Raw genomic sequence first — 22517 nt, forward strand, 5'->3', positions numbered from 1 at the left:
GTGAGTCCGTCATTAACAATTAGCAACCATAATTTGTCATTTTGGCACTGTGGGCCTTTGTTCATGCCCAGATATACTGGGGAGGAGCATATGTGATGGTGTGTGTGCGCTGTGTGACCATGCCACAGCGCCCACAAAGGCTCCTGTGGTGTCTGGAGGCAGTGTGAGGCCTGTGGTGTGCGATGATGCTGAGTGTGGATGTGTGTTGGTTCTGTGGGTGGCGTGGTTTTGGGTCTCTCTGTGAGCTGGCGCGAGGCCAGATGTGGTGTAGTGTTCCGAGGGGGTGTGTTAATCTACATGGCACTTTATGACTGTGATTGTGTTGTGGTGTGATGGTGTGTGAGGTTTGTGCTATGTGCATTTCATTTCTCCGTGTTTGTGAGGCTGGCTTGAGGTTTTGTGAGGGGGCAGTGCAGTGTGTGTGAGTGAGGGTACTGTGATGGTCAAGCTGAAGGGGGGTGTGATGGAGTGGTGCGTGTGTGTGTCCCCAGGGTCTGGGCTACCTGGGTGACCGTGGCTGTGGTGCTGAGTGTGGCCTCTGGTTGTGATGCGCCTCCTGTGGACCTGTGCGTTGTGTCTTATTGGATGGCTCTGCCAAGGTGAGGGGCAGAAGGAATACACGCATTGAGGGGCCTCAGGTCTCCTTCCCGCTCTGTAGCACCCCCTCCTCATTGTGGGGTCTCCCTTCCCACTTGTGTCCTCTACAGCGCCCCCTCCTGAGCAGAACCCCACGTAGTCTCCAGCCGCACCCCCCCCCCCTTCACTGCGGACAGAGGTGCTCTGGGCCCCCCGCCTTGCTGCGGTGGTGTACCGGGCTTTCCCGCACCGGGTGTCCACCTCCCACAGCCCAGCCCGCCCCCTCGTGGCACACCCCACAATGAGGGGAATTCCGGGGCTCTCCCTCCCTCAGTGCCCCCTCCTCGGAGGCGCCCCCACATTGTGAGGGTCTCTAGGTTTTTCATGGCGGGGGATCTCCGGGATCCCCCTCCTGCAACGTTCTCCCTTGGCGGAGGCTGGGGGCGGGGAGGACAGCTGCAGTACCGGAGGCGGGGCCGGGGGCCGTTCGTCAGGGCGGCGGCGCCCCTGATTGGCCGGCGCCTGTCCCCCCCGCGGGCGCGGGCATATGAGACAGCGGAGGCGGCGGCCGCCGCAGACCCTGTGCGGTAGGGCTGACGGCCGACGGACGCGGACGGCGCGGGCGCTGCAGAGGCCCCCAGCCCGAGCCCGCGCCTGAGCCCACCCGAGGCCCCTTCCCCGGCCCCTTCCCCGCCTGCGGGCCCGTGACCTCTGAAGCCGCCGAGATGGGGGTAGGTGCTCGGGCGGCGGTGCGGTGCGTGTGTGCAACCTGGAGGGTCCAGTTATGCGCGCGCTGACCCGGCCCGCGCTTGCTGTGTCTCCGGGGGAATGTGTCTGGCCACCTGGGTCGGGGTCTGTGCCGCATGTCGGCGTGTCTGTGTGCGGGTCCGCGGGCACGGACCGGCCTCCGCATCCCTGCCTGCCCGATGCTGTGGCATGCCCAGTCTCTGTGCGTGCGTGTGCTTGTGCGCGCGTGTGAGCTCCTGGCTCTGCCAGGCCCTGGGAGCACCGTCTGCCTGCGATTGTGTAGCCCGGTGTGTCTGACCCTCTGCAGCCACGTCTGGGTGTGCCTGCCGGCTGGTGTTTGTGTCTGGGGGTGTTGAAGCCCCTCTGCTTCCTTGGCCGGGTGGGGACCAGATGACCTCTCTTTCTCCTTCCAGGCCTGAGGGGGGAGGGGGTTTCTGCAGTGCGGTGCAGTGCGGCCTGGGGCTGCGGTTGTGTGCAGCCGTTATCTGGGGGAGCAAACATTGGGGTTGGGAGGAGCAGGAGAACCCTGACTGGGGATGGAGTGCCTGGCTGAAGGCAAACGTTTGCAAATGCGTGGTGGGGGGCGGTGGGAGGGGGATCCCGCATGCCTGGCTATGCCCTTGCCTCAGTGTCCGTGTGTCCTTGTCTGTCTGCGAGTCTCTCCAACAGATGCCGCCTCCTTTCCTGGCTGACCACCTGACCCCCAGCAGCCCTGGATTCCTTCCTGAGTGCCTGGGGCGCGTGGGGGGGAGGGAGGGATGGGAGAGCGGGTGGGCTAGGCTGGGTGGGATGCAGAGAGAGGGTCTGGGTGGGAGAAGCTAAGAAAAAGAGAATATGAAGGATGGGGAGAAAGATGGCGGATGAACAGCTGATGGGCCCAGGGATGGAGGTGGGGGATGGGGTTTCAGATCTGTGGATTGAGGTGGGTGAGGGGGGATAGGGAGAAGAAATGGGTGGGGAGAGGAAGAGGGGGTGGGAGTCAGTGATGCTTCCAGGTAAGTGGGATGGAGAGAGGGGACGCCATGGCAGATGGAAGAGAGGACTGAGGCTAAAGGCCTTAGAGAAGGAACTGTGGGGGGCGGGGGTGGGGTGGGGTGGGGGGCGGGCAGGAGGGTTGGGGGAGCTTAGGAAAAGAAGTGGGGACAAGAAGAGAAGTGAGGTGCTTACATGGAAAGATGGACAAAAATGCAGGGACAAAGAGATACTCCAAAAGAGACAGGGAGAAAGAGACAAAGAGAGACACGGGCAGAGAGACCTAGTAAGCCCCAGAGAGACACGGAGAGAAACAGGCTGGAGAGGTGGCCCAAGGACACACGTGCTCTCCAGACACAACCTGAGTTAGCCCGCGTGGGAGGAGGAGACAGAAGGCAGTAGGGGAGGCGGAGGGAGAGATGCCCAAAGATGATGCCCAGATACCCTGAGGGGGGAGGGACGGGCTGGCCAGGTACCGAGACTGTGTGAGCTGAAGGCGTCAGGGAGGCGGACAGCACAGAAAATAGCAAGGAGCCACATAGGCAGACTGCAGCAAGACAGGCGCGCCCCCTACTCTTGAAGGTGCTCCCACCCTGCAGTGCACCCCTCTGGGCCTCCTGCCTTCAACGGGAAAGCCTCAGCTCCCCCTCCAACAAATGGAAGCCTGTCCCCAAGGGAGTCTGGTCATGGCAAGGGCAAGCAAGAGTCAAGGTCACCCAGCCCCCTCCCTCAGACCAGGGTCCAGGCCCCCAGCCCCTCCTCCCTCAGACCCAGGGGTCCAGACCCCCAGTCCCTCCTCCCTCAGACCCAAGGGTCCAGGCCCCAGCCCCTCCTCCCTCAGTCCCAGCATTCCAGGCCCCAGCTCCTCCTCCCTCAGACCCAGGAGTCCAGGCCCCCAACCCTCCTCCCTCAGACCCAGGAGTCCAGGCCCCCAGCCCCTCCTCCCTCAGACCCAGCAGTCCAGGCCCCAGCTCCTCCTCCCTCAGACCCAGGAGTCCAGGCCCCCAACCCTCCTCCCTCAGACCCAGGAGTCCAGGCCCCCAACCTTCCTCCCTCAGACCCAGGAGTCCAGGTCCCACTCCTAGACCTCACAGGGACCAGAGCATCAGCTCCCAGCCTCCCCTAAGGCTTCAGGGATGCACAGCTGGCTTTCTTCCCGACTCCAGCCAGGCCCCCATCTTTCCTCTCCTGCCTCCCCCTTCCTATCTCTACCCTGACCCCAGGAGCTTATATCTCCACATCTCTCCTCCATGGGTCTACTTCTCTGCAGAGGCTGAGACCCCTCCTGGGACTGAGGCTGAAGGAGTGTCCTCACTGTCCCCAAGCCTCTGTGCGCTGTGTCAGGCGCAATGCTGCTGCAGGGCTGGCCCAGGGCCAACCCTCCCTCCCACCCCCTGTTCTGTCCTAGAAGCTCTAGGCTGCAGCCCTGCTCAGTAGCCCCCCAAGCTCAGCCTCGGGTCTGGGGGCAGACAGCAGGCAGCTCAGCCCTCTGCAAGGTCACAAGGAGATTATCGCTGAGCCTCGCTGAGCCTGGGATCCTGGCCTGGCCATGGGCCCATGGGATCTGTCAGCAGCCCTCCACCAACACTCGGCCTCTCCCCACCCCTCCCGTCACCGTCCCAGGACACTGCCTTCCCCATCTGCCCAGGCCGCCAGACTGGGACTTGTGTCACTCGCCCTCACCGCATCCAGTCAAGCCAGGCCTGGGGCTTCTGCCTCTTGCTCTTGTGCACCCCTAATCCCAGCCAGCTCCCACTCTGTCCTCCAGAGACCTGTCCAACCTGCTCACAGGAGAGTGGCAGGGACCCACAGCTTGTCAATCAAAGCCCTCAGGCTGGCTGTCTCCCAAGATGTGCTGGGTCCTCTGAGAGTCACAGACTGAAACATCCGTGGGGCTGGGGAGTGAGGCCCAGGGTAAGAGACCGGAGGAGGAGACCAGGGCGAGTAACATACATGAGAGCTGGAGCTGGAGGGACAGATGCCAAGCTGGGTGCAGAGACAGACAGACACAGAGAGGAAGATTGCAGAGTGAGACAGTGAGAGACAGGGAGAAACTCACCGAGCCTCACAGAGCAGAGGCAGATTGAGCGATGAAGGCAGACACAAGACCGAGAGGGGCAGAGATACGGATGCGGAAAGATGCGAAAACAGAAAATACTGACACTCAGAGAGGCTGAGATCCCAGGCTGGGGGCCTGGACTCCTGGGTCTGGAGAAGGAACCCAGAGGGACAGACTCAGCTGGACTCAGCAGACAGAGATGGTTGAAGAGATGGAGACAGGCATTGTGTGAGAGACAGAGAGACATAAAGAGCTGGAGAGCAGAGGGAAACAAAAGTCATAGGGAGACACAGGCAGCGAGACTCAGAGACAGAGAGAGACACAGGCAGCGAGACTCAGAGACAGAGAGAGAGATGGACAGACAGACAGCATTAAGTGAGAAGGGCGAGAGATCAGGGATAGAAATAGCCACAGAGATGCAGAGGTAGAAGGAGACAGGGGGAGACAAAACAGAACAAGATAGAGAGGCATAAACAAGACCCAGACAAATCAAGAGAAAGGCAGGCAGATACAAGACACAGACACTTGGAAGGTTGGACAGGCCTGGGGTGGGGGAGAAGGAGACAGAGGAGACACACAGAAGTAAAAAGACACATAGAGACAGAAGGGGTGACCGCAGACCTGGGCGCAGAAACAGAGACGCGCAGACACCCAGATGGAGACCCTCAGGGACAGACCCCCGGCAGCACGTGGAGCCAGAGGCACTGGGCCATTTGGCAGAGATGAGACTCACAAGTTTGAGAGACACCCAGAGCCAGAGGGAATCCCACCCAGAGACACAGGCTGAGAGACACAGGGCAGGGGAGAGTGGCTCGGAGGACCGGTGCCCCCGTAACCCCTTCTCGCCCGCAGTCTGGTGGCTCTGACAGCTATCGTGTCGCCACCTCGCAGGACAAGAAAGATGACAAGAGCTCGCCCAAGAAGAGCAAGGCCGCCAAGGAGCGCCGGGACATGGAGGACCTCAAGAAGGAGGTGGCCATGGTAAGCCCTGCCCTTGGCACCGCACCGGGTCCCAGACAGGCCCCACCCCAGCCCTGGGCCCCACACTCACATGCCTCCCCTCAAACCCCCGTTCCTCAGACAGAGCACAAGATGTCGGTGGAGGAGGTCTGCCGGAAGTACAACACGGACTGCGTGCAGGTGCGCGGGTCTGGGTGTGGGCTGGGCCGCGGGGGTCCTGGGGTGCGCGTGGAGTGCTGGGGTGCCGGGGCTGCTTGGGGAAAGTTCTGTGTGAGTCCTGTGCCCCCAGGGTCTGACCCACAGCAAAGCCCAGGAGATCCTGGCCCGGGACGGGCCTAATGCGCTCACGCCGCCGCCCACCACCCCCGAGTGGGTCAAGTTCTGCCGCCAGCTCTTCGGGGGCTTCTCCATCCTGCTGTGGATCGGGGCCATCCTCTGCTTCCTGGCCTACGGCATCCAGGCGGGCACCGAGGACGACCCCTCTGGGGACAACGTGAGTGCCCTCCACCCTGCTCTGCACAAGGCGCTTCTCCCTGTCCCCGTAGACTTTTCAGAGCCCACTCCCCTCCATTTCCTCCTCTGCCTTTCACAGTCATCACAGGAAAGAACTGGAGAAGGGACAAGGGAAACGGCCTCAGAGAGGCCAAGTCACTTACCCAAGATCACACAGCAGGACACGTAAGCCAGGCTCTGTCCCAAGACTGTGTGATCTCGGTGGCCTCGGGGGCAGGTACCACCAGGGGCTGTGGCCTGAAAGAGCCCAAAGAGAGAGCTTGCTCATGTAGAGACCCAGGCAGACCCAACTACGGGGCTGTCAGGGCCCAGCTACCAACACCGGGACACATGACATGCCCATGAACACAGGCCCACACACTGATTACATATAGATTCTTGCCTGCACACACACGCACAGATACTTACATGCGCAGAGTCAATGCAGTCACGCTTGGGCACAGCCACGCAGCCACCTAGTTCAGGCACACGGGTACAGACAGGCTGATGGAAAGAGACACAGGAACTCGAACACACAGCGTTGCAAGCAGACAAACATGAGGATCAGGCACAAACACACAGTATTCTCAGAAATCAAAACCCAAACAGGAAGCGAGACCAACAGACAGAGACAAAGGTTCACACACAGAGACTCAAACACAGCCCCATAAATTTAAAGCCAGGCATGCAGGCAGTCAGACGTACACACTGACCTGAACAGACAGACACATGGACAGACACTAGCACACCCCAGATCCTCTAACACAGACAGAAGGCAGACAGAGATGTACAAAATAGAGAGATGGACAGACCCAGACACCCAAACACTCATGCTCAGAAAGAGGGACTCACACATGATAGGCAGACAGACTCACAGACAAGAGACTGACACACAGACCTTTACACGGACACAGCCCTGGGGTCAGACACACAATTACAAACCCCCATTGACACACAGCTCCCTTCCCAGATTCCACAAACTCGGGGTGGGGCTGGGGAGCGCTCGGCCAGCCTGACCCTGCATCTCCCCGCAGCTCTACCTGGGCATCGTGCTGGCGGCCGTGGTCATCATCACCGGCTGCTTCTCCTACTACCAGGAGGCCAAGAGCTCCAAGATCATGGAGTCCTTCAAGAACATGGTTCCCCAGGTGCGGGTGCCCAGGAAAGGCCAAAGGGGAGGGGACAGGTGGTGGGCGCCCTGCCAAGTGACCGCAGGGAGAGAGTCCGGGAGGTGACTCCTTTCCATCCCTCCCCAGCAAGCCCTCGTGATCCGGGAAGGTGAGAAGATGCAGGTGAATGCTGAGGAGGTGGTGGTCGGGGACCTGGTGGAGATCAAGGGTGGAGACCGAGTCCCAGCAGACCTGCGGATTATCTCAGCCCACGGCTGCAAGGTGGGCCTGGGCCTGGGGCCCAGCTCTGCTCTTCCTGGAGTGGCCAGGAGTCCAGGCCCCAGCCCCTTCTCCCTCAGACCCAGGAGTCCAGACCCCCTCCTCCCTCAGACCCAGGGGTCCAGGTCCCCAGTCCCTCCTCCCTCAGACCCAGGAGTCCAGACCCCTTCCTCCCTCAGACCCAGGGGTCCGGGCCCCCAGTCCCTCCTCCCTCAGACCCAGGAGTCCAGACCCCTTCCTCCCTCAGACCCAGGGGTCCGGGCCCCCAGCCCCTCCTCCCTCAGACCCAGGGGTCTGGGCCCCCAACCCCTCCTCCCTCAGAACCAGGAGTCCAGGCCCCCAGCCTCTCCTCCCTCAGACCCAGGAGTCCAGGCCCCAGTCCCTCCTCCTTCAAATCTAGGAGTCTAGGCCAAGCATGTCAAATTCAAAGGCTAACATGGGCCAAATAAACAGGGTTTAAGTTTATGTGGTGCAAAAAAACAAAAGATTCAATTTTCATAGAAACGTAGGTTTATTTCGATAGAGACATGCTGAATATAAAGGGCTGAAATAAATAAGTAATCGTTAACATAAAATAATAGAACATTTTAATAAAAATTAATATTTTTTCTTGAACATGAACTTACCAGTCACAGAATAACTGCACAAATTAATAAGCGTAACGCAAACAAACCTATTTTTCTTGTTCTCTGAAAGCAAAATATTTCCTGTTGCGCACACCAAACAAGTCAGTCCAAGGTTAATGACGTGGCCATCGGCTGCTAAAATATTCGCTGCTAGTGTTGGTGGAGAGAAATGGTGCGCCTGCATGTAGGGCTTGTAAGGGAAATGAATGCAGCATGATTTATAGTAATCAGTCATTAGCGAGCGTTGTAGTTCTTAATTAATGATTATGTACAACAGGATATTGTAAAAATTAAGTTACAAAATTTTTATTAAAACGTTTCTTACAGACCATTATATTGGCTGGGCCGCAAAAATATTTGTTGTGGGCCGTGAGTTTGACATGCTTGGTCTGGGCTCCTGTCCCCACCCCGCAGACCCATAGGTGCCTGAGACTTTGGCAGAAGCCCTGTACCCTCTCCATCCATCTGCAGGAGCCCAACCTCTGGCCTTTCAAACACCACTCACCCACCCACCCACCCAGGCTTCTAGCTGTGACCTCAAGGGACACAGACTTTAGCCCCCGTCTCCTGTGGACAAATGGCCCCTGATCCCAGGCCCCGGGCTAAGCCCTCTCTCCTCCGCACCCACCCCCAGGTGGACAACTCCTCCCTGACCGGCGAGTCAGAACCCCAGACCCGCTCTCCCGACTGCACACACGACAACCCCTTGGAGACTCGGAACATCACCTTCTTTTCCACCAACTGTGTGGAAGGTGCGGTGGGGGCACCAGGTCGGGCAGGGCTGGTCCAGACGGGCTCAGGTCCCTCTGAACCTCACGGAGCTCCTCCCCACACCTCAGCCTAATCCCCTGTGGCCCCACAGGCACGGCTCGGGGTGTGGTGGTGGCCACGGGGGACCGCACTGTCATGGGCCGCATCGCCACCCTGGCCTCAGGGCTGGAGGTGGGCAAGACACCCATCGCCATCGAGATTGAGCACTTCATCCAGCTCATCACGGGCGTGGCCGTCTTCCTGGGCGTCTCCTTCTTCGTCCTCTCCCTCATTCTTGGATACAGCTGGCTCGAGGCTGTCATCTTCCTCATCGGCATCATCGTGGCCAATGTCCCAGAGGGCCTGCTGGCCACCGTCACTGTAAGGCCTGGACTTTACAGTGGGTTTGGGGGCTGGGGGCTGGGGGTCCAGACCCCTGGGTCTCGGGGAGGAGGACCCGATACTACTGGGTCTGAGCGGGGAGGGGCTGGGGTGTGGATTTCAATGTTCTTGATAAGGGCAACTTGGGTATTTTAGGCTGAGCCTCCTAGATCTTGAATGAGGAGGGTCCTGGGACTCAGAAAACCTCATTAATAAAACAAACAAACAAACAAACAAACAAAAATCTTGAGAAACACTACAAGGCATAAAGGGCTAACAATTCTATCTTTTTAAAGCTAACTCACAAATTTAAGAAGTACACCGTAGTGATAGTGGTAGAAATCTAAAAAAGACATTAAAGCCCTAGCTTGTTTTGTCTCAAGTGGATAGAGTGTCGGCCTGCAGACTGAAGGGTCCCAGGTTCGATTCCAGTCAAGGGCACATGCCTGGGTTTCAGGCTGGTTCCCCAGTAAAGGGTGTGCAAGAGACAGCCGACCAACGATCATCTCTCTCATCATTGAGGATTCTGTTTCTCTCCCGCTTTCTTCTTCTCTGAAATCAATAACAAATATATTTAAAAAAATAAAAAAGACATTAAAGTTGTTTAAAAATAAGATAACAGTCCCCTTTCCTCCGCCCAGCTGCCAGCCCCCTTACGGAAGTCCGCTCTCTGCGCTCCTCCCACAGGCGTGGGCACATTGCAGCATGTTAGAAGTTTTCACGCACGTTGAAGGGACGGTCCTAGGAAGGCTCGTCTGCCTCTTGATCCTTTTAGTTAGTACTTAGAGGCCCAATGCACAAAATTCGTGCAAAGGGGAATGGCTCTCACAACCCCAGCCGGCCCTGGCAGCCTCGGCTTTGTCCAGACGGTCATTCGGCTGTTCAGTCTAATTAGCGTATTAGCTCTTTATTATTATTATATAGGATATTAGCAGGCAGAGTTTCCCACTTCACCGTATTTGAAGCTACTCTTGGCCAAAGGCTGATCACAGACATCGAATACACACACGGGGTTGCACATGAGAATGTACAGACTGAGCATCAGGGAAATGGAACACTCATGTCAGCTGCACCAGCTCAAGGTCCCCAGAATCCCCTTCAAGACCTCACCCAGCTCCTGCGTCCACCCCCAGAGAAACCCCTACACGGGCCCTTCTGAGGCACAGCTTTCCTGCTTCAGGTCAATTGGAATATTCAGTGTCAATTCTTGTTTCTGGTTCTTTTTTTTCCTGAACATCCTGGTATTTTTTTAATATATTTTTATTGATTTCAGAGAGGGAGAGAGAGAGAGAGACATTAATGAGAGAGAATCATTGATCGGCTGCCTCCTGCACACCTCCTACTGGGGATCAAGCCTGCAACCTGGGCATATGCCCTTGACCAGAATCAAATCTGGGACCTTTCTGTCTGCAGGCTGATGCTCTATCCACTGAGCAAAAAGGCTAGGGCTGAACATCATATTTTTGAAATTTATCCATGCAGTTGCCTGCAACAGTAGCTTGCTCTTTTTCGTTGCTGTATAATATTCCATCTTTATTTCCACAATTTTTTTGTCCTTCCTGCTGTTAGTGGGCATTGGGGTTGTTTTCATTTTGAAACTATTGTAAGTGCTGCTGCTGTGGACATTCCAGTACATGTCTTTTGAGACACATTTTTCTGTTGGTTTGTGCCTTGGGGTGGAATTGCTGGGTGACACCTTTCTCCCTGGGCGAGGCAGTTGGGTGGCTGGCGCTCGTGTTGCTGGTCCAACCCTGCGCCTGCCTCTGCCTGTACCTTGCCTGTCCCTGTGCACCCGCAGGTGTGCCTGACACTGACTGCCAAGCGCATGGCCCGGAAGAACTGCCTTGTGAAAAACCTGGAGGCTGTAGAGACCCTGGGCTCCACGTCCACCATCTGCTCGGACAAGACAGGGACCCTCACCCAGAACCGCATGACAGTTGCCCACATGTGGTTTGACAACCAGATCCACGAGGCTGACACCACGGAGGACCAGTCAGGTGAGGGTGGGGTCCAGGCGGGGACCAAGGGGGCCTGGCCCCAAACGTCCCCAGCTGTGACACGTGCCTCCTCCAGGGACCTCGTTCGACAAGAGCTCGCACACCTGGGTGGCCCTGTCCCACATCGCCGGGCTCTGCAACAGGGCGGTCTTCAAGGGAGGTCAGGACAACATCCCTGTGCTCAAGGTGGGTCCGGCTGCCCGCCTGGCTTTGGCCCCGCCCACGCCCGCCCCTGCTGCTCTGCCCTGACAGCCCTCTCTCCCCAGAGGGATGTGGCCGGCGATGCCTCGGAGTCGGCCCTGCTCAAGTGCATCGAGCTATCGTCCGGCTCCGTGAAGCTGATGCGGGAACGGAACAAGAAAGTGGCCGAGATCCCCTTTAACTCCACCAACAAATACCAGGTACCGGCCTGGGCCTCCCTTTCTCTCTGATGCCTTAGCGGTCAGCCCTGCTGCCCTCCTGCTTTGGGCAGGTTACTCACCTTCGCAGAGCCTTGGTTTCCCCATCTGTAAAATGGGAACGATAGTGCCCACCTGGCGGGGAGAGGAACAGAGCTGAGCGAGAGCGAGGTCTCTGCCGGAGCAGGAAGCAGAGGAGTAAAGATCTTCCCGCAGCAGAGCGTGGGAACCAGCCGGGGGTCTCTTTCATTCATTTATATATTTTTTGAGCAGCCACCGCGTGTCACACACGTGGTTTAGATCCTGGGGGTGGATACCCAGTGAGTCCCTCTCATGGAACTTACTCTCTAGTGCTAGAAAACAGACAATGGCAAAGGCACAAGGAAGTAGGGAATATTTCTGCTGGTCATCGTGCTGAGGGTGGGAGCCAGGGGAAGTGTCCCGGGCAGTGGGCACAGTATGTGCAAAGGCCCTGAGGCAGGAGTATGTTGACGTGTTTCAACAAGAGCCAGCCAGGCAGCCAGTGTGGCAGAGCAGAAAGCCAGGGAGTGTGGTGGGAGCTGAGGGCAGTGGATGCTGGGCCAGGTCCTGGCAGGCCTTCTGGGCCGTGGAGAGGACTTGGGTGTGACTCTGCTGGGGACATGAGCCACGGGAGGGCTCTGAGCAGGGGAGAGATGGAACCTGACTTACGTTGTTTAATTTAATATTTTTTTGTTAATCCTCACCAAAGGATATTGTTTTCCTTTTTGCCATTGATTTTTAAAGAAAACAGGAGAGAGAGAGAGGGAGGGAGGGGGAGAGGGGAAGAGAGAGAGAGAGAAACATTGATGTGAGAGAGCCGCATCAAGTGGTTGCCTCTCACACGAGCCCCAACTGGAGCTGGGATAGAACCTGCAACCCAGGTACCTGCCGTTGACCGGAAATCAAACCCTCGACCTTTCGGTGCACAGTCTGATGCTTGAACCACTGAGCCACACCAGCCAGGGCTTGACTCACATTTTCAAACAGCTTTAGAGAGATTAATTCACATGCCATAGCTCACCCATTTAAAGTGTGTAACTCAGTACTTTCAGTATTTTCACAGGTATGTGCTGTCATCTACACAGTCAATTTTAGCACATTTATCACCTCAAAAAGAAACCCCACTTTCCTTAACTGTTGCCCTCAACCTCGCCCCCTCCCCAAGCCTTAGGCCAACATTAATCTACTTCCTGTCTCTATGGACCTGCCTGTTCTGGACTTTTCACATAAATGGCCTTTTGTATGTGGCTTCTTTCATGCAGCATAATGTTTTCAAGGTTTATCCATGTAGCAGGGATCAGTGTTTCATTCCTTTTCATGGCCGAATAATCTTCCATTGTATGGATAGGCCACAGTGTTTGTTCCTGTCGGCTACTGTGCATAAGGCTGCTGCGAACATTCACGGTACAAGTGTTTGGGTGGGAGCAGTTTGCATGTCTCTTGGGGGTATTCTAGGGGATGGCTGGGTCACATGGTAACTCTACATTTTGGGGAGCTGCCAGACTGTTTTCCAAAGTGGCTGCACCACTTCCCGTTAACTCACATTGTTAAAGGACTTGTCTGCCGTGGGGGAGAAATGCTATGGGGCAGGGAAGGCTGAATGGGGCTTCAGTGTGGAGGCTGCTGCGATGTCCCATGTGAGAGGTGGTGGTGGCCTGGAGGTCAGAATCTGGGTGCATTTCACAGGTGAGCCGACCAGATGTGGGGAGGCCCAGATGTGGGATAAGGAGGCGGGGGAGGCCAAGGGCAGGGAGAGAGGCACGCGTCCTGTGGACAGCTGGCATTTCTGTGGGCAACTCAGACGGGCAGAAATGTCTACGGTAGCGACAGAAACTGGCAGGGGAGAGCAGAGCTCTCTGCAGGGTCTGAGAAACAATGATATCAGCTAGAGGTGTAGCTAGCACCTCTGTGGGGGCTGCCTGTCCTGGCGCCCCGGCTCCGGTGGGGCTGGGGTCCTCTCCCTGCCGGTTTGGGCCGCTCCCGGTCCCGGTGAGGCTCAGGCAGTCCCACCCTCTCCCCTGTCCCCAGCTCTCCATCCATGAGACCGAGGACCCCAATGACAACCGGTACCTGCTGGTGATGAAGGGCGCCCCTGAGCGCATCCTGGACCGCTGCGCCACCATCCTGCTTCAGGGCAAGGAGCAGCCCCTGGACGAGGAGATGAAGGAAGCCTTCCAGAACGCCTACCTCGAGCTCGGAGGCCTGGGCGAGCGGGTGCTGGGTGCGCAGCGTGGGTGGGGCTGAGTTGGGGTGGGAGCGGGGGCGGGGTCCTCTCTGGGGTAGGGACAAGGTGACACTGCCCAGAGCTGGCTCGGAATAGGGCCTCCCAGAATGCACCCTGAATGAATGAATGGATGAATGAGAGGGGATGACAGCTTAGGGGATGACTGTTGGCTGGCTGGCTGGCCCACTGGGGATGATGCTGGGACTGGAGGCCAGGAGCCGTGGGGCAAGAGGCCGGAGGCCGGGGGTGGGAGCCCTCATGCCCGCACCGTCTCTGCCACCAGGTTTCTGCCATTACTACCTGCCTGAGGAGCAGTTCCCCAAGGGCTTTGCCTTCGACTGTGATGACGTGAACTTCACCACAGACAACCTGTGCTTCGTGGGCCTCATGTCCATGATCGACCCGCCCCGGGCGGCCGTCCCGGACGCAGTGGGCAAGTGCCGCAGCGCAGGCATCAAGGTGTGGCCAGGGGCCGCTGGGGGGACAGGGCCGGCGCCCCAGGGGCCAGGGCAGAGGCTGGACCATCCCCAAACAATGCCCACAGGTCATCATGGTCACGGGCGATCACCCCATCACGGCAAAGGCCATTGCCAAGGGTGTGGGCATCATCTCCGAGGGCAACGAGACTGTGGAGGACATTGCCGCCCGGCTCAACATTCCCGTCAGCCAGGTCAACCCGCGGTGAGCCCCTTCTCCCCAGGGGGCGGCCGGCCCCCTTCCTGCCGGGCCTCCTCTGTGGACCCAGCGCCCTGGTCCTGTTCCTCCTCCGCCGGTGAGGACTGCAGGCTGGCGTAGCCTCACATCCCGGCTTTGCCCTCACGGGCCCTGTGACCTTGACCAAGTCTCTCAGCCTCCCTGAGCCTCCGCTTCAGAGCAGGTCCTCTGCCTCCCCGCCTGGGGCTCTGACCTGCCGGCTCCCTGCCCGTCGGCCGCTGCACCACTCCCCACACGTCCTGACCACTCCCGGCTCTTCCCAGGGACGCCAAGGCCTGTGTGATCCACGGCACCGACCTCAAGGACTTCAGCTCCGAGCAAATCGACGAGATCCTGCAGAACCACACGGAGATCGTCTTCGCCCGCACGTCCCCCCAGCAGAAGCTCATCATCGTGGAGGGCTGTCAGAGACAGGTGGGCTGCGCCGGGCTCCTCGGGGCGGGGGGGGGGGGGGGGGGGGTTGCGGGCCGGACGCGGGCAGCCTCCTCACCCTCTTTCCCTGCAGGGGGCCATCGTGGCTGTGACTGGGGACGGCGTGAACGACTCCCCCGCGCTGAAGAAGGCCGACATCGGGGTGGCCATGGGCATCGCTGGCTCTGACGTCTCCAAGCAGGCGGCGGACATGATTCTGCTGGACGACAACTTTGCCTCCATCGTCACGGGTGTGGAGGAGGGTGAGTGGCCGGTGGCCCTGGACACGGGGTCCCTGCATGAGGCTGGGGAAGGGGAAGGGGCCTAGGCCAGGGACGCATGGCAAGGAGACCCCGGAACCCCACTGTGACCAAGGAGCCCGGGCTTCTCCTTTCAGTCTCCCTCTCCCCGGGGTTGGGGCTTCCTGGGGGCAGGACCGAGAGGATGCCCTCCTGGGTCCCGGCGTTGCCCAGCGCAGGCCCAGGCTGGTGAGAAGATTCAGAAGCATTTTCAAACCCTTGTAAGTGCAACCACGGGAGCAGAGGGACCCGCAGGAGCTCTCACCCATCGGGGGTCAGGGGCCTGGAAGCCGCCCAGGACCACGTGGGCAGTGCCAGGGAGGAGCTGCAGGCAGAGGAAGTGTGTGTGTGAGACAGGTGCCCTGGGAGCCCAGGCCACACAGCCCGGGCCCCACCTCCTGACGGGTCTTGATACAGCCACCGATGGGGCTTGTTCTCCTTTTTAAAAAATGATTTTTATAAGGAGAGGAAGGGAGAGGAAGAGAGAGGGAGAAACATCAGTGTGAGGGCAGCATTGATTGGCTGCCTCCTGCACACCCCCTACTGGGGATCAAGCGGGCAAACCAGCAACCTTTCGGTGCCCGGAGGATACTCAGCCAACTGAGCCGCACAGGCCAGGCTGGGGCTTGTTCACGTTTAATTTTATTCTGATCGTCAAAGTAGCTCATGGTAATTATCTAAAATGTAGAGAAGCGTGAAGAAGGAAGTTGGAACTGCCCGGAACCTCACCACCCACAAGTAATCACTGTTTGTGCTGCGGCGTCCTTTCTCCCAGCTTCTCTCTCCCCATTGGAAATGTCCCCCGTGTAAAACATTATGTGCAAGAGAGAATTCAAACAGGAAAGCTGAGCCTGAAGTGACACATTAAATGCCCTTTCCCTTGTCTCCTGCCTCCCAGAGGACACCATGGCTAACCCTGTGCATCTGCACGTATGCAATGCACACACGCATGAACACGCGTGCTCACGCCTTCCAGACATTTACTAGGATCCTACTTTATGCATCACGCAGGGTGCTGGAGACACAGCTGTGAGCAGAGCAGGCATGGTCCCTCTGTGGGAGAGACAGCTTTAAGTTCACCAACAAATAAATGCATAACTGCACATTGCGATAAGTGCTAAGAAAGAAAGTAGGGTGCTATGACAGATACTAACGGGGTTCCTTCCTCCTTAGAGAGGGAGGACAGGCCTCTCTGGAGTGACAAAAGCAGAGTTTAATTTCCATGAGGGGAAGTCCCTGGTATCTCCAAAGCAGAGTGAACAGCATAGCGAACCCCGCTGTCACCGACACCCAGCTCGGACAGTTACAGCTCATGCAGGTCTTGTTTCATTTCCCCTCCCCCACTACACACCCTGGATCACGTTCAAGCACATTTAAGTAATTGTTTCATCCATAAATGTCTTAGGATGAGATACCGCTAGTTTGTGGAGAGCAGTGCATGCATTAGAGCAGTGGTTCGCAACCTTGGCTGCACATGAGAATCACTGGGAATCTTTTTAAAATCCTGATTTCTGGGCCTCATCCTCCGGAAATTCTGTTTCTTTGGTATGGGGTGGGGCCACAACATTAGTAACAAAGAAACAGAATTTCCGGAGGATGAGGCCCAGAAATCAGGATTTTAAAAAGATTCCCAGGTGATTCTAATGTGCAGCCAAGGTTGAGAACCACTGCATTAGAGGGAAAGGGAATAGCAGGTGTAAACACCTAATCGTCTTATTGTTACACAAAGGTGATCAAACCATCCATACCTGCCTGCAGCCTGCTTTCCTGTCCCTCCTTTTCTTCTTTCCTTTTCTTTTTATATATTTTTTTTTTGTTAATCCTCACCTGAGGATATTTTTCCATTGATTTTTAGGGAGAGTGGATGAGATAGGGGAACACAGAAACATCGATGTGAGAGAAACACATCGATTGGTTGCCTCCTGCACAAGCCCTGACCAGGGCCCCGGGCCAGGGAGGAGCCTGCAACCAAGGTACGTGCCCTTGACTGGAATCGAACCTGGGACCCTTTGGTCTGCAGTCCGACGCTCTAGCCACTGAGCCAAACCAGCCAGGGCTCCTGTTCCTTCTCCACGACATATCTTGTTGCTCTTGTCTCTCAGCACATGAGCGATGGTGGAGCGAGGGGCTGGCTGGAGTCGTCTTTAGTTTCTTTGTACTTTGTATACACTGTACTGATTGAATTTTTTAAAATATATTTTTATTGATTTCAGAGAGGAAGGGAGAGGGAGAGAGAGAGAAAAATATCAATGATGAGAGAGAATCATTGATCGGCTGCCTCCTGCACACCTCACACTGGGGACCGAGCCTGCATGTGCCTTTGACCAGAATCGAACCTGGGACCCTTCAGTCCGCAGGCCGATGCTCTGCCCACGGAGCCAAACCAGCCAGGGCTATTGGATTATGACATGGACAGTAAGGTGGGAAGCTCAATGACTTTCACACATGTACACATCTGTGCAACCACCAGCCCCTTGAGTTTCATCAGGTCCCCTCCAGCCTTTATCCCTGCTCCCAGAAACAACCACTAGCTTGACTTCTGGCTCTATAAATCACTTTCAAATCTCACCTAAATGGAATCGTGCAATATGAAAGCTTTTGTGTGTGGCTTTTTTCACTCAGTGGACCATCTGTGAGATTCATCCATGGAGTTGGGTGTGACCCAGCTTGATCCTTTTCCTGGCTGCGTGGTATTCCACTGTGTGGATGGGCCGGTGTATTTATCCACTCCCCTGTCGATGGACATGGGGGTCGGTTCTGGCTTTTGCTATCGTGACTAACTCTATGCTGAGCATCCACACTTGCCTTTTGGTGGACAGAAGCACCGGTTTCCCTTGGGTAGAAGCCTAGAGCAGGTTGGCTGGGTCAATAGGGAAGGGGAGATTTAACCTTAGAGACTGCCAAACCGTCTCCCAAAGCGGTTGTATTTCAAGAACGGTTTGGACAGGGGTAAGATGGTTGGACATTTGTGTGGACAGTGGGCAGGTGAGGAGATGGATTAGCAAGGACCCGTGAATTGGGCAGGGAAGGGGCAGAGGGAATAGGGTGCGATGGTGTGAGCACCTGGGGTCTGAACCTGTCCCTGCCGCAGGCCGCCTGATCTTTGACAACCTGAAGAAGTCCATTGCCTATACCCTGACCAGCAACATCCCTGAGATCACACCCTTCCTACTGTTCATCATGGCCAACATCCCACTGCCTCTGGGCACCATCACCATCCTCTGCATCGACCTGGGCACTGACATGGTGAGCCCACAGCCACGCCCAGGGCCCTGGGGGCAGGGTACCTCACTCCCCGGCTCACCTGGCCTCTCCCGCCCAGGTCCCTGCCATCTCATTGGCATACGAGGCTGCAGAGAGTGACATCATGAAGAGACAGCCCAGGAACCCGCGCACTGACAAGCTGGTTAACGAGCGGCTCATCAGCATGGCCTACGGGCAGATTGGTGAGGATCTGGGGACCCTGTCTCGGCTACGGCTGTGGGCCCAGGACCTAGCGCAGTGCCTGGCCCACTGTGGGCGCCCAGAAACCTTGTGTCGGATGAATGGAGAACAAGTAGGACTTGGTGCTGCAGGTCTGGAAGAAGCGGCTTACAGATGGGTGGTGGTCACCACGGTGGGGGACAGGCCTGGAGCGGGGCGCACCCGGGGGGCACATGGGACACTGAGTAGCAGAACAGGGTTGGCCCCAGGCTGCTCCCCCACCTCCGTGATGGGAAGGATGAGACCAGCGTGTGAGCTCTATGAGGGCATTTCTCTCTGCCTCCTCCTCAACCTGCTGCTAGAGGTGATGTGTGCTGAGCCTTAGAGGGGCTGAGCTCCCCGTCACTGGGATGTTCCAGGAAGCAGAGGCTTCCCGGTGGTGATCAGAAGCCTGGGGAGGTCATTCCTGCACGTGGTTAAGACTCAAGCCCAAGCGTCCTCGGGGATGTCCTGGTGTTCAGGGGGCCTCGTCAGGTGGGAGGGGGCCACCAGGTTATCCGTCTGGGGAGCCCTCTCCCCGAGGCTTCTGTCCCAGGTGACCCATCTCAGGCGCTCGCCACCAGACGGGCCTCTGAGAGCCCAGCCCCGGATGCTGTTTAGCAAGAGGACAGGCGGCCCACCCTTCGCCAGGTGGGGGTCTCGAGGCCCCCGAGGTGCCGTGGGCTGGCTGTCGGCGCCCTGAGCCTCTCCGCGCCTCCCTCTCTCCTCCTCTCAGGGATGATCCAAGCTCTCGGAGGCTTCTTCTCCTACTTTGTGATCCTGGCAGAAAACGGTTTCTTGCCTGGCAACCTGGTGGGCATCCGGTTGAACTGGGATGACCGCACCATTAATGACCTTGAGGACAGTTACGGGCAGCAGTGGGTGAGTGGGTCTGGCCCCACAGCATGGAGGGGGCTCCCAGCCAGCGTCCCCCAGGCAAGTTGTCCTGCTTCCTACGACGGCCCTTCTGCCCCAGAGTCCAGATGCAGACCCTTGCTGGACACGCAGGGCCTCCGGAGCCCTGGGCCCAGCCTGTCAGGGCCTGGTGTCTCCGGGCCACACACTCTCTGCCCTGCCAGGCGGGACACCTTCGCTGCCTTCTTCCCATCGCTGTCTGTCCCTTCAAAGTTCACTGGTGGCTGTCCCCTTGGAGGCCCATGGGGTCCTCGACCTCCTCCCACGCCCCTCGATGCCCGGGATGGTCCCTGGTCCCCAGCTGACGACTGGGGTCACCGTAACCTCTCCTTCCTAGTACATCCCTGACTTCCCATGGGGCATGAGCCTAAGAGGGGAGACCTTTCTGAGGTCCTGGGGGGCCCCAGCGGGACAGTCCCTGCTTCGCCCGGGTGCAGACGGAGCCTGGGGCCGGGCCGCAGCCACACTGACTGCGTCCTGCACGCTGTCATGGCTCTTGCAGACGTACGAGCAGAGGAAAGTGGTGGAGTTCACCTGCCACACGGCCTTCTTTGTGAGCATCGTGGTCGTCCAGTGGGCCGACCTGATCATCTGCAAGACCCGCAGGAACTCGGTCTTCCAGCAGGGCATGAAGTGAGGGCTGTGGCGGCTGCCTCCCCTCCCGCTGTTCCCGTTTTCTGCCTCTCAGTTGATCCCTCTCCCTCTCTCTGCATCTCTGTATCTCTGGTGTGTGTGTGTGTGTGTGTGGTCCTGGGTCCCTCTCCAGATCTGCTTTACCTTTTCACGCACCTGCCTGCCTGTGTGTCTGTCGCGGTTTCTGCCTTCCTGTCTTTACCTTTCATTGTGGCCATCTGCCCGGATCCCTTTTTGCCTCTCTGCCTCTTTCTGTCTGTGTCCCTGTGTCTCTGTGCCGGACTCTCTGCCTGCCTTGGGGGTGCCTCTGTCTGTGGGTGGGTTAGGGCTGCTGGTCCAGCCCTGCCTGTGCCTCCAGGAACAAGATCCTGATCTTCGGCTTGTTTGAGGAGACGGCCCTCGCTGCCTTCTTGTCCTACTGCCCCGGCATGGACGTGGCCCTTCGCATGTACCCTCTCAAGTGAGTGCCCCTCACACTCCCAGGACTTCCTGCCGCCGGGAGGACCCTACAGGAATCTCCCCAGGGGCCACCTCACAGGCCCCCTCTCTTGGTGTCTCCCAGAACCCCCTTCTCTGGGTCCCCACTGCAGCCCCTGTTCTGCAGCCACCAAGCCTCCCCTCCACTGTGGGGTGTCCTCACAGTGGGTGCTCGGAAGAGCCCGGCCCGCAGCCATGGCCGAGGTACCCCTTCTTGTGGGTAGGAGGGGTCAAGGGAGAACCCCCCTCAGCGTGCCCCCCCGCCCCCCCTGTCTTCTGGGACTCTGCCCACTGCCCCATCTCGGCCCCACACTGACGCCTCCTGTTGTCCCATCTCCGCAGGCCCAGCTGGTGGTTCTGTGCCTTCCCCTACAGCTTCCTCATCTTCGTCTATGACGAAATTCGCAAACTCATCCTGCGCAGGAACCCCGGGGGTGAGGGGCTACAGGGGCAGAAGGGCGGGGCAGAGGAGTGGCTGAGGGAACAGGCAGGCACAGCGGGGGCGGGGCGGGGCGGCACCCCGGCGGCTGGTCTGGCGCTAACCTCACTCTCTGTCTCCCCACCTCCCTTCTATGTCCTCGTCTCTCCCTTCCCTTTCCAACTCTTTCCTCTCCCTGCCTCTCTGGGCCTCCTCTCTGTCCTTCCACGTGTGTCTCTCCCCTTCTTGGTTCCGTCCTGTGTGTGTCTCTCTCTCTCTTCTCTGTCCTGGTGCTTCTTTCCATGCCTGTCTCTCTCTGTGTCTGTTTCTTTCCGCTCCAGGTTGGGTGGAGAAGGAAACCTACTACTGACCTCAACCCCACCACCTCACCCATCTCCTCCCTGCCCTCCAAGCCCAGGAGCGCCCCCTCCAGTCCCCCCAATTTTGTATTCTCTGGGGAGGGGTCCTCTCTCCCCTTGGTCCCCACCCCCTCAAAGTATCTCCAGCCCTCTCCCTCTGCTGGCTTCTCTCCCCACCCTTCCCTACCCCCGTCCCCGCCTCTCTCCTCTCTTTTCTGTGTCTCTGTTCCTCTCCCTCTCCTCGCCGCTACTTCCCAGCCCCCTCCCTGGGCTCTTTTTTACTCCCCCTCAGCGTCCCTCACCCTGGCTGATGCCATCTCTGGTTCTGGACAATTATCAAATATATCAGTGGGGAGAGAGAAACGTGTGTGTTGTGCTTGCTTTCTGGGCTAGAAGAGGGGGCGGGAAGGCGTCCCCCGTGCTGGCACACGGGGCTGGGGATTCACACAATGCCAGGAACGTGGACTGGTTCCAGCTTGGGAGGCACAGGACCTCAGGGTTACAGTGAAAGCAAGAAGCTTGGATTCGACCGGTGACAGGCGATGGGCGATGGGATTGTGGGATCAGAACAGGGGAGAGGAAGAGAATCACACTCCGGATCCTCTCATATTGGAATAGGACCCCAGGGAGGCGATGACAGTGACAACGTGATGATGTGATGGTGGTGATTCACTGAGCATCCACTCTGTGCTCTACCCTCTTCTAAGCACTCTATGTATATAAACACATTTAATCCTCCCAGGTATGAGGCACAGAGAGGGAAAGTGACTTGCTCAAGGTCACACAGCAGAGAGGAAACAAATCTGAGATTTGTAGAGGCTATCCAAGCTCTAAGTCACTGTGCTATTTTTTTCTCTCTCTTTTTAAATTGATTTGAGAGAGAGAGCGGGGAAAACATCAATGTGAGAGAGAAGCATCAATTGTTTGCCTTCCGTAAGTGCCCCAACCAAAGATCAAACCCAAAACTTGGGTATGTGCCCTGATCGGGACTTGAACCTGCCACCTTTCGGTGTATGGGATGACACTCCAACCAATTAAGCCACACTGACCAGGGCTCTCTCTCTTTTTATTGAGATAAACTTTCATATAGTGAAGTGCACAAATCTTAAAGGCACAGCTCAGCAGTGTAAAAAATTACATCCACGCTGTACAACGGGCCGGTGTGGCTCCGTTGGTTGGAGCATCATCCCTTATGCCACATTGTCGCATGTAATCGGTGGCCCACTCTTCATTGCTGC

The 22517-nt window shown here is 57.6% G+C and overlaps 1 protein-coding gene across 1 annotated transcript; it reads left to right on the top strand.

Moving 5' to 3' along the window:
- The first annotated feature begins 1111 nt into the window (after window positions 1–1111).
- Window positions 1112–21634, top strand: ATP1A3 (ATPase Na+/K+ transporting subunit alpha 3). The gene is made up of 23 exons (XM_081107804.1): window positions 1112–1307; window positions 5246–5335; window positions 5435–5494; window positions 5604–5807; window positions 6841–6954; window positions 7063–7197; window positions 8455–8572; window positions 8683–8951; window positions 10750–10948; window positions 11025–11134; window positions 11215–11349; window positions 13396–13588; window positions 13875–14050; window positions 14136–14272; window positions 14569–14719; window positions 14811–14979; window positions 18107–18261; window positions 18338–18461; window positions 19214–19359; window positions 19895–20025; window positions 20384–20485; window positions 20845–20936; window positions 21262–21634. The coding sequence occupies exons 1-23, from the start codon at window positions 1302–1304 to the stop codon at window positions 21288–21290; spliced, it is 3045 nt and encodes a 1014-aa protein (XP_080963930.1). The 5' UTR covers window positions 1112–1301; the 3' UTR covers window positions 21291–21634.
- The last annotated feature ends 883 nt before the right edge of the window (window positions 21635–22517 follow it).

Source organism: Myotis nattereri, assembly GCF_964212035.1.
Source record: "Myotis nattereri genome assembly, chromosome: 15".
In the NCBI taxonomy this organism is placed as follows: Eukaryota; Metazoa; Chordata; class Mammalia; order Chiroptera; family Vespertilionidae; genus Myotis; species Myotis nattereri.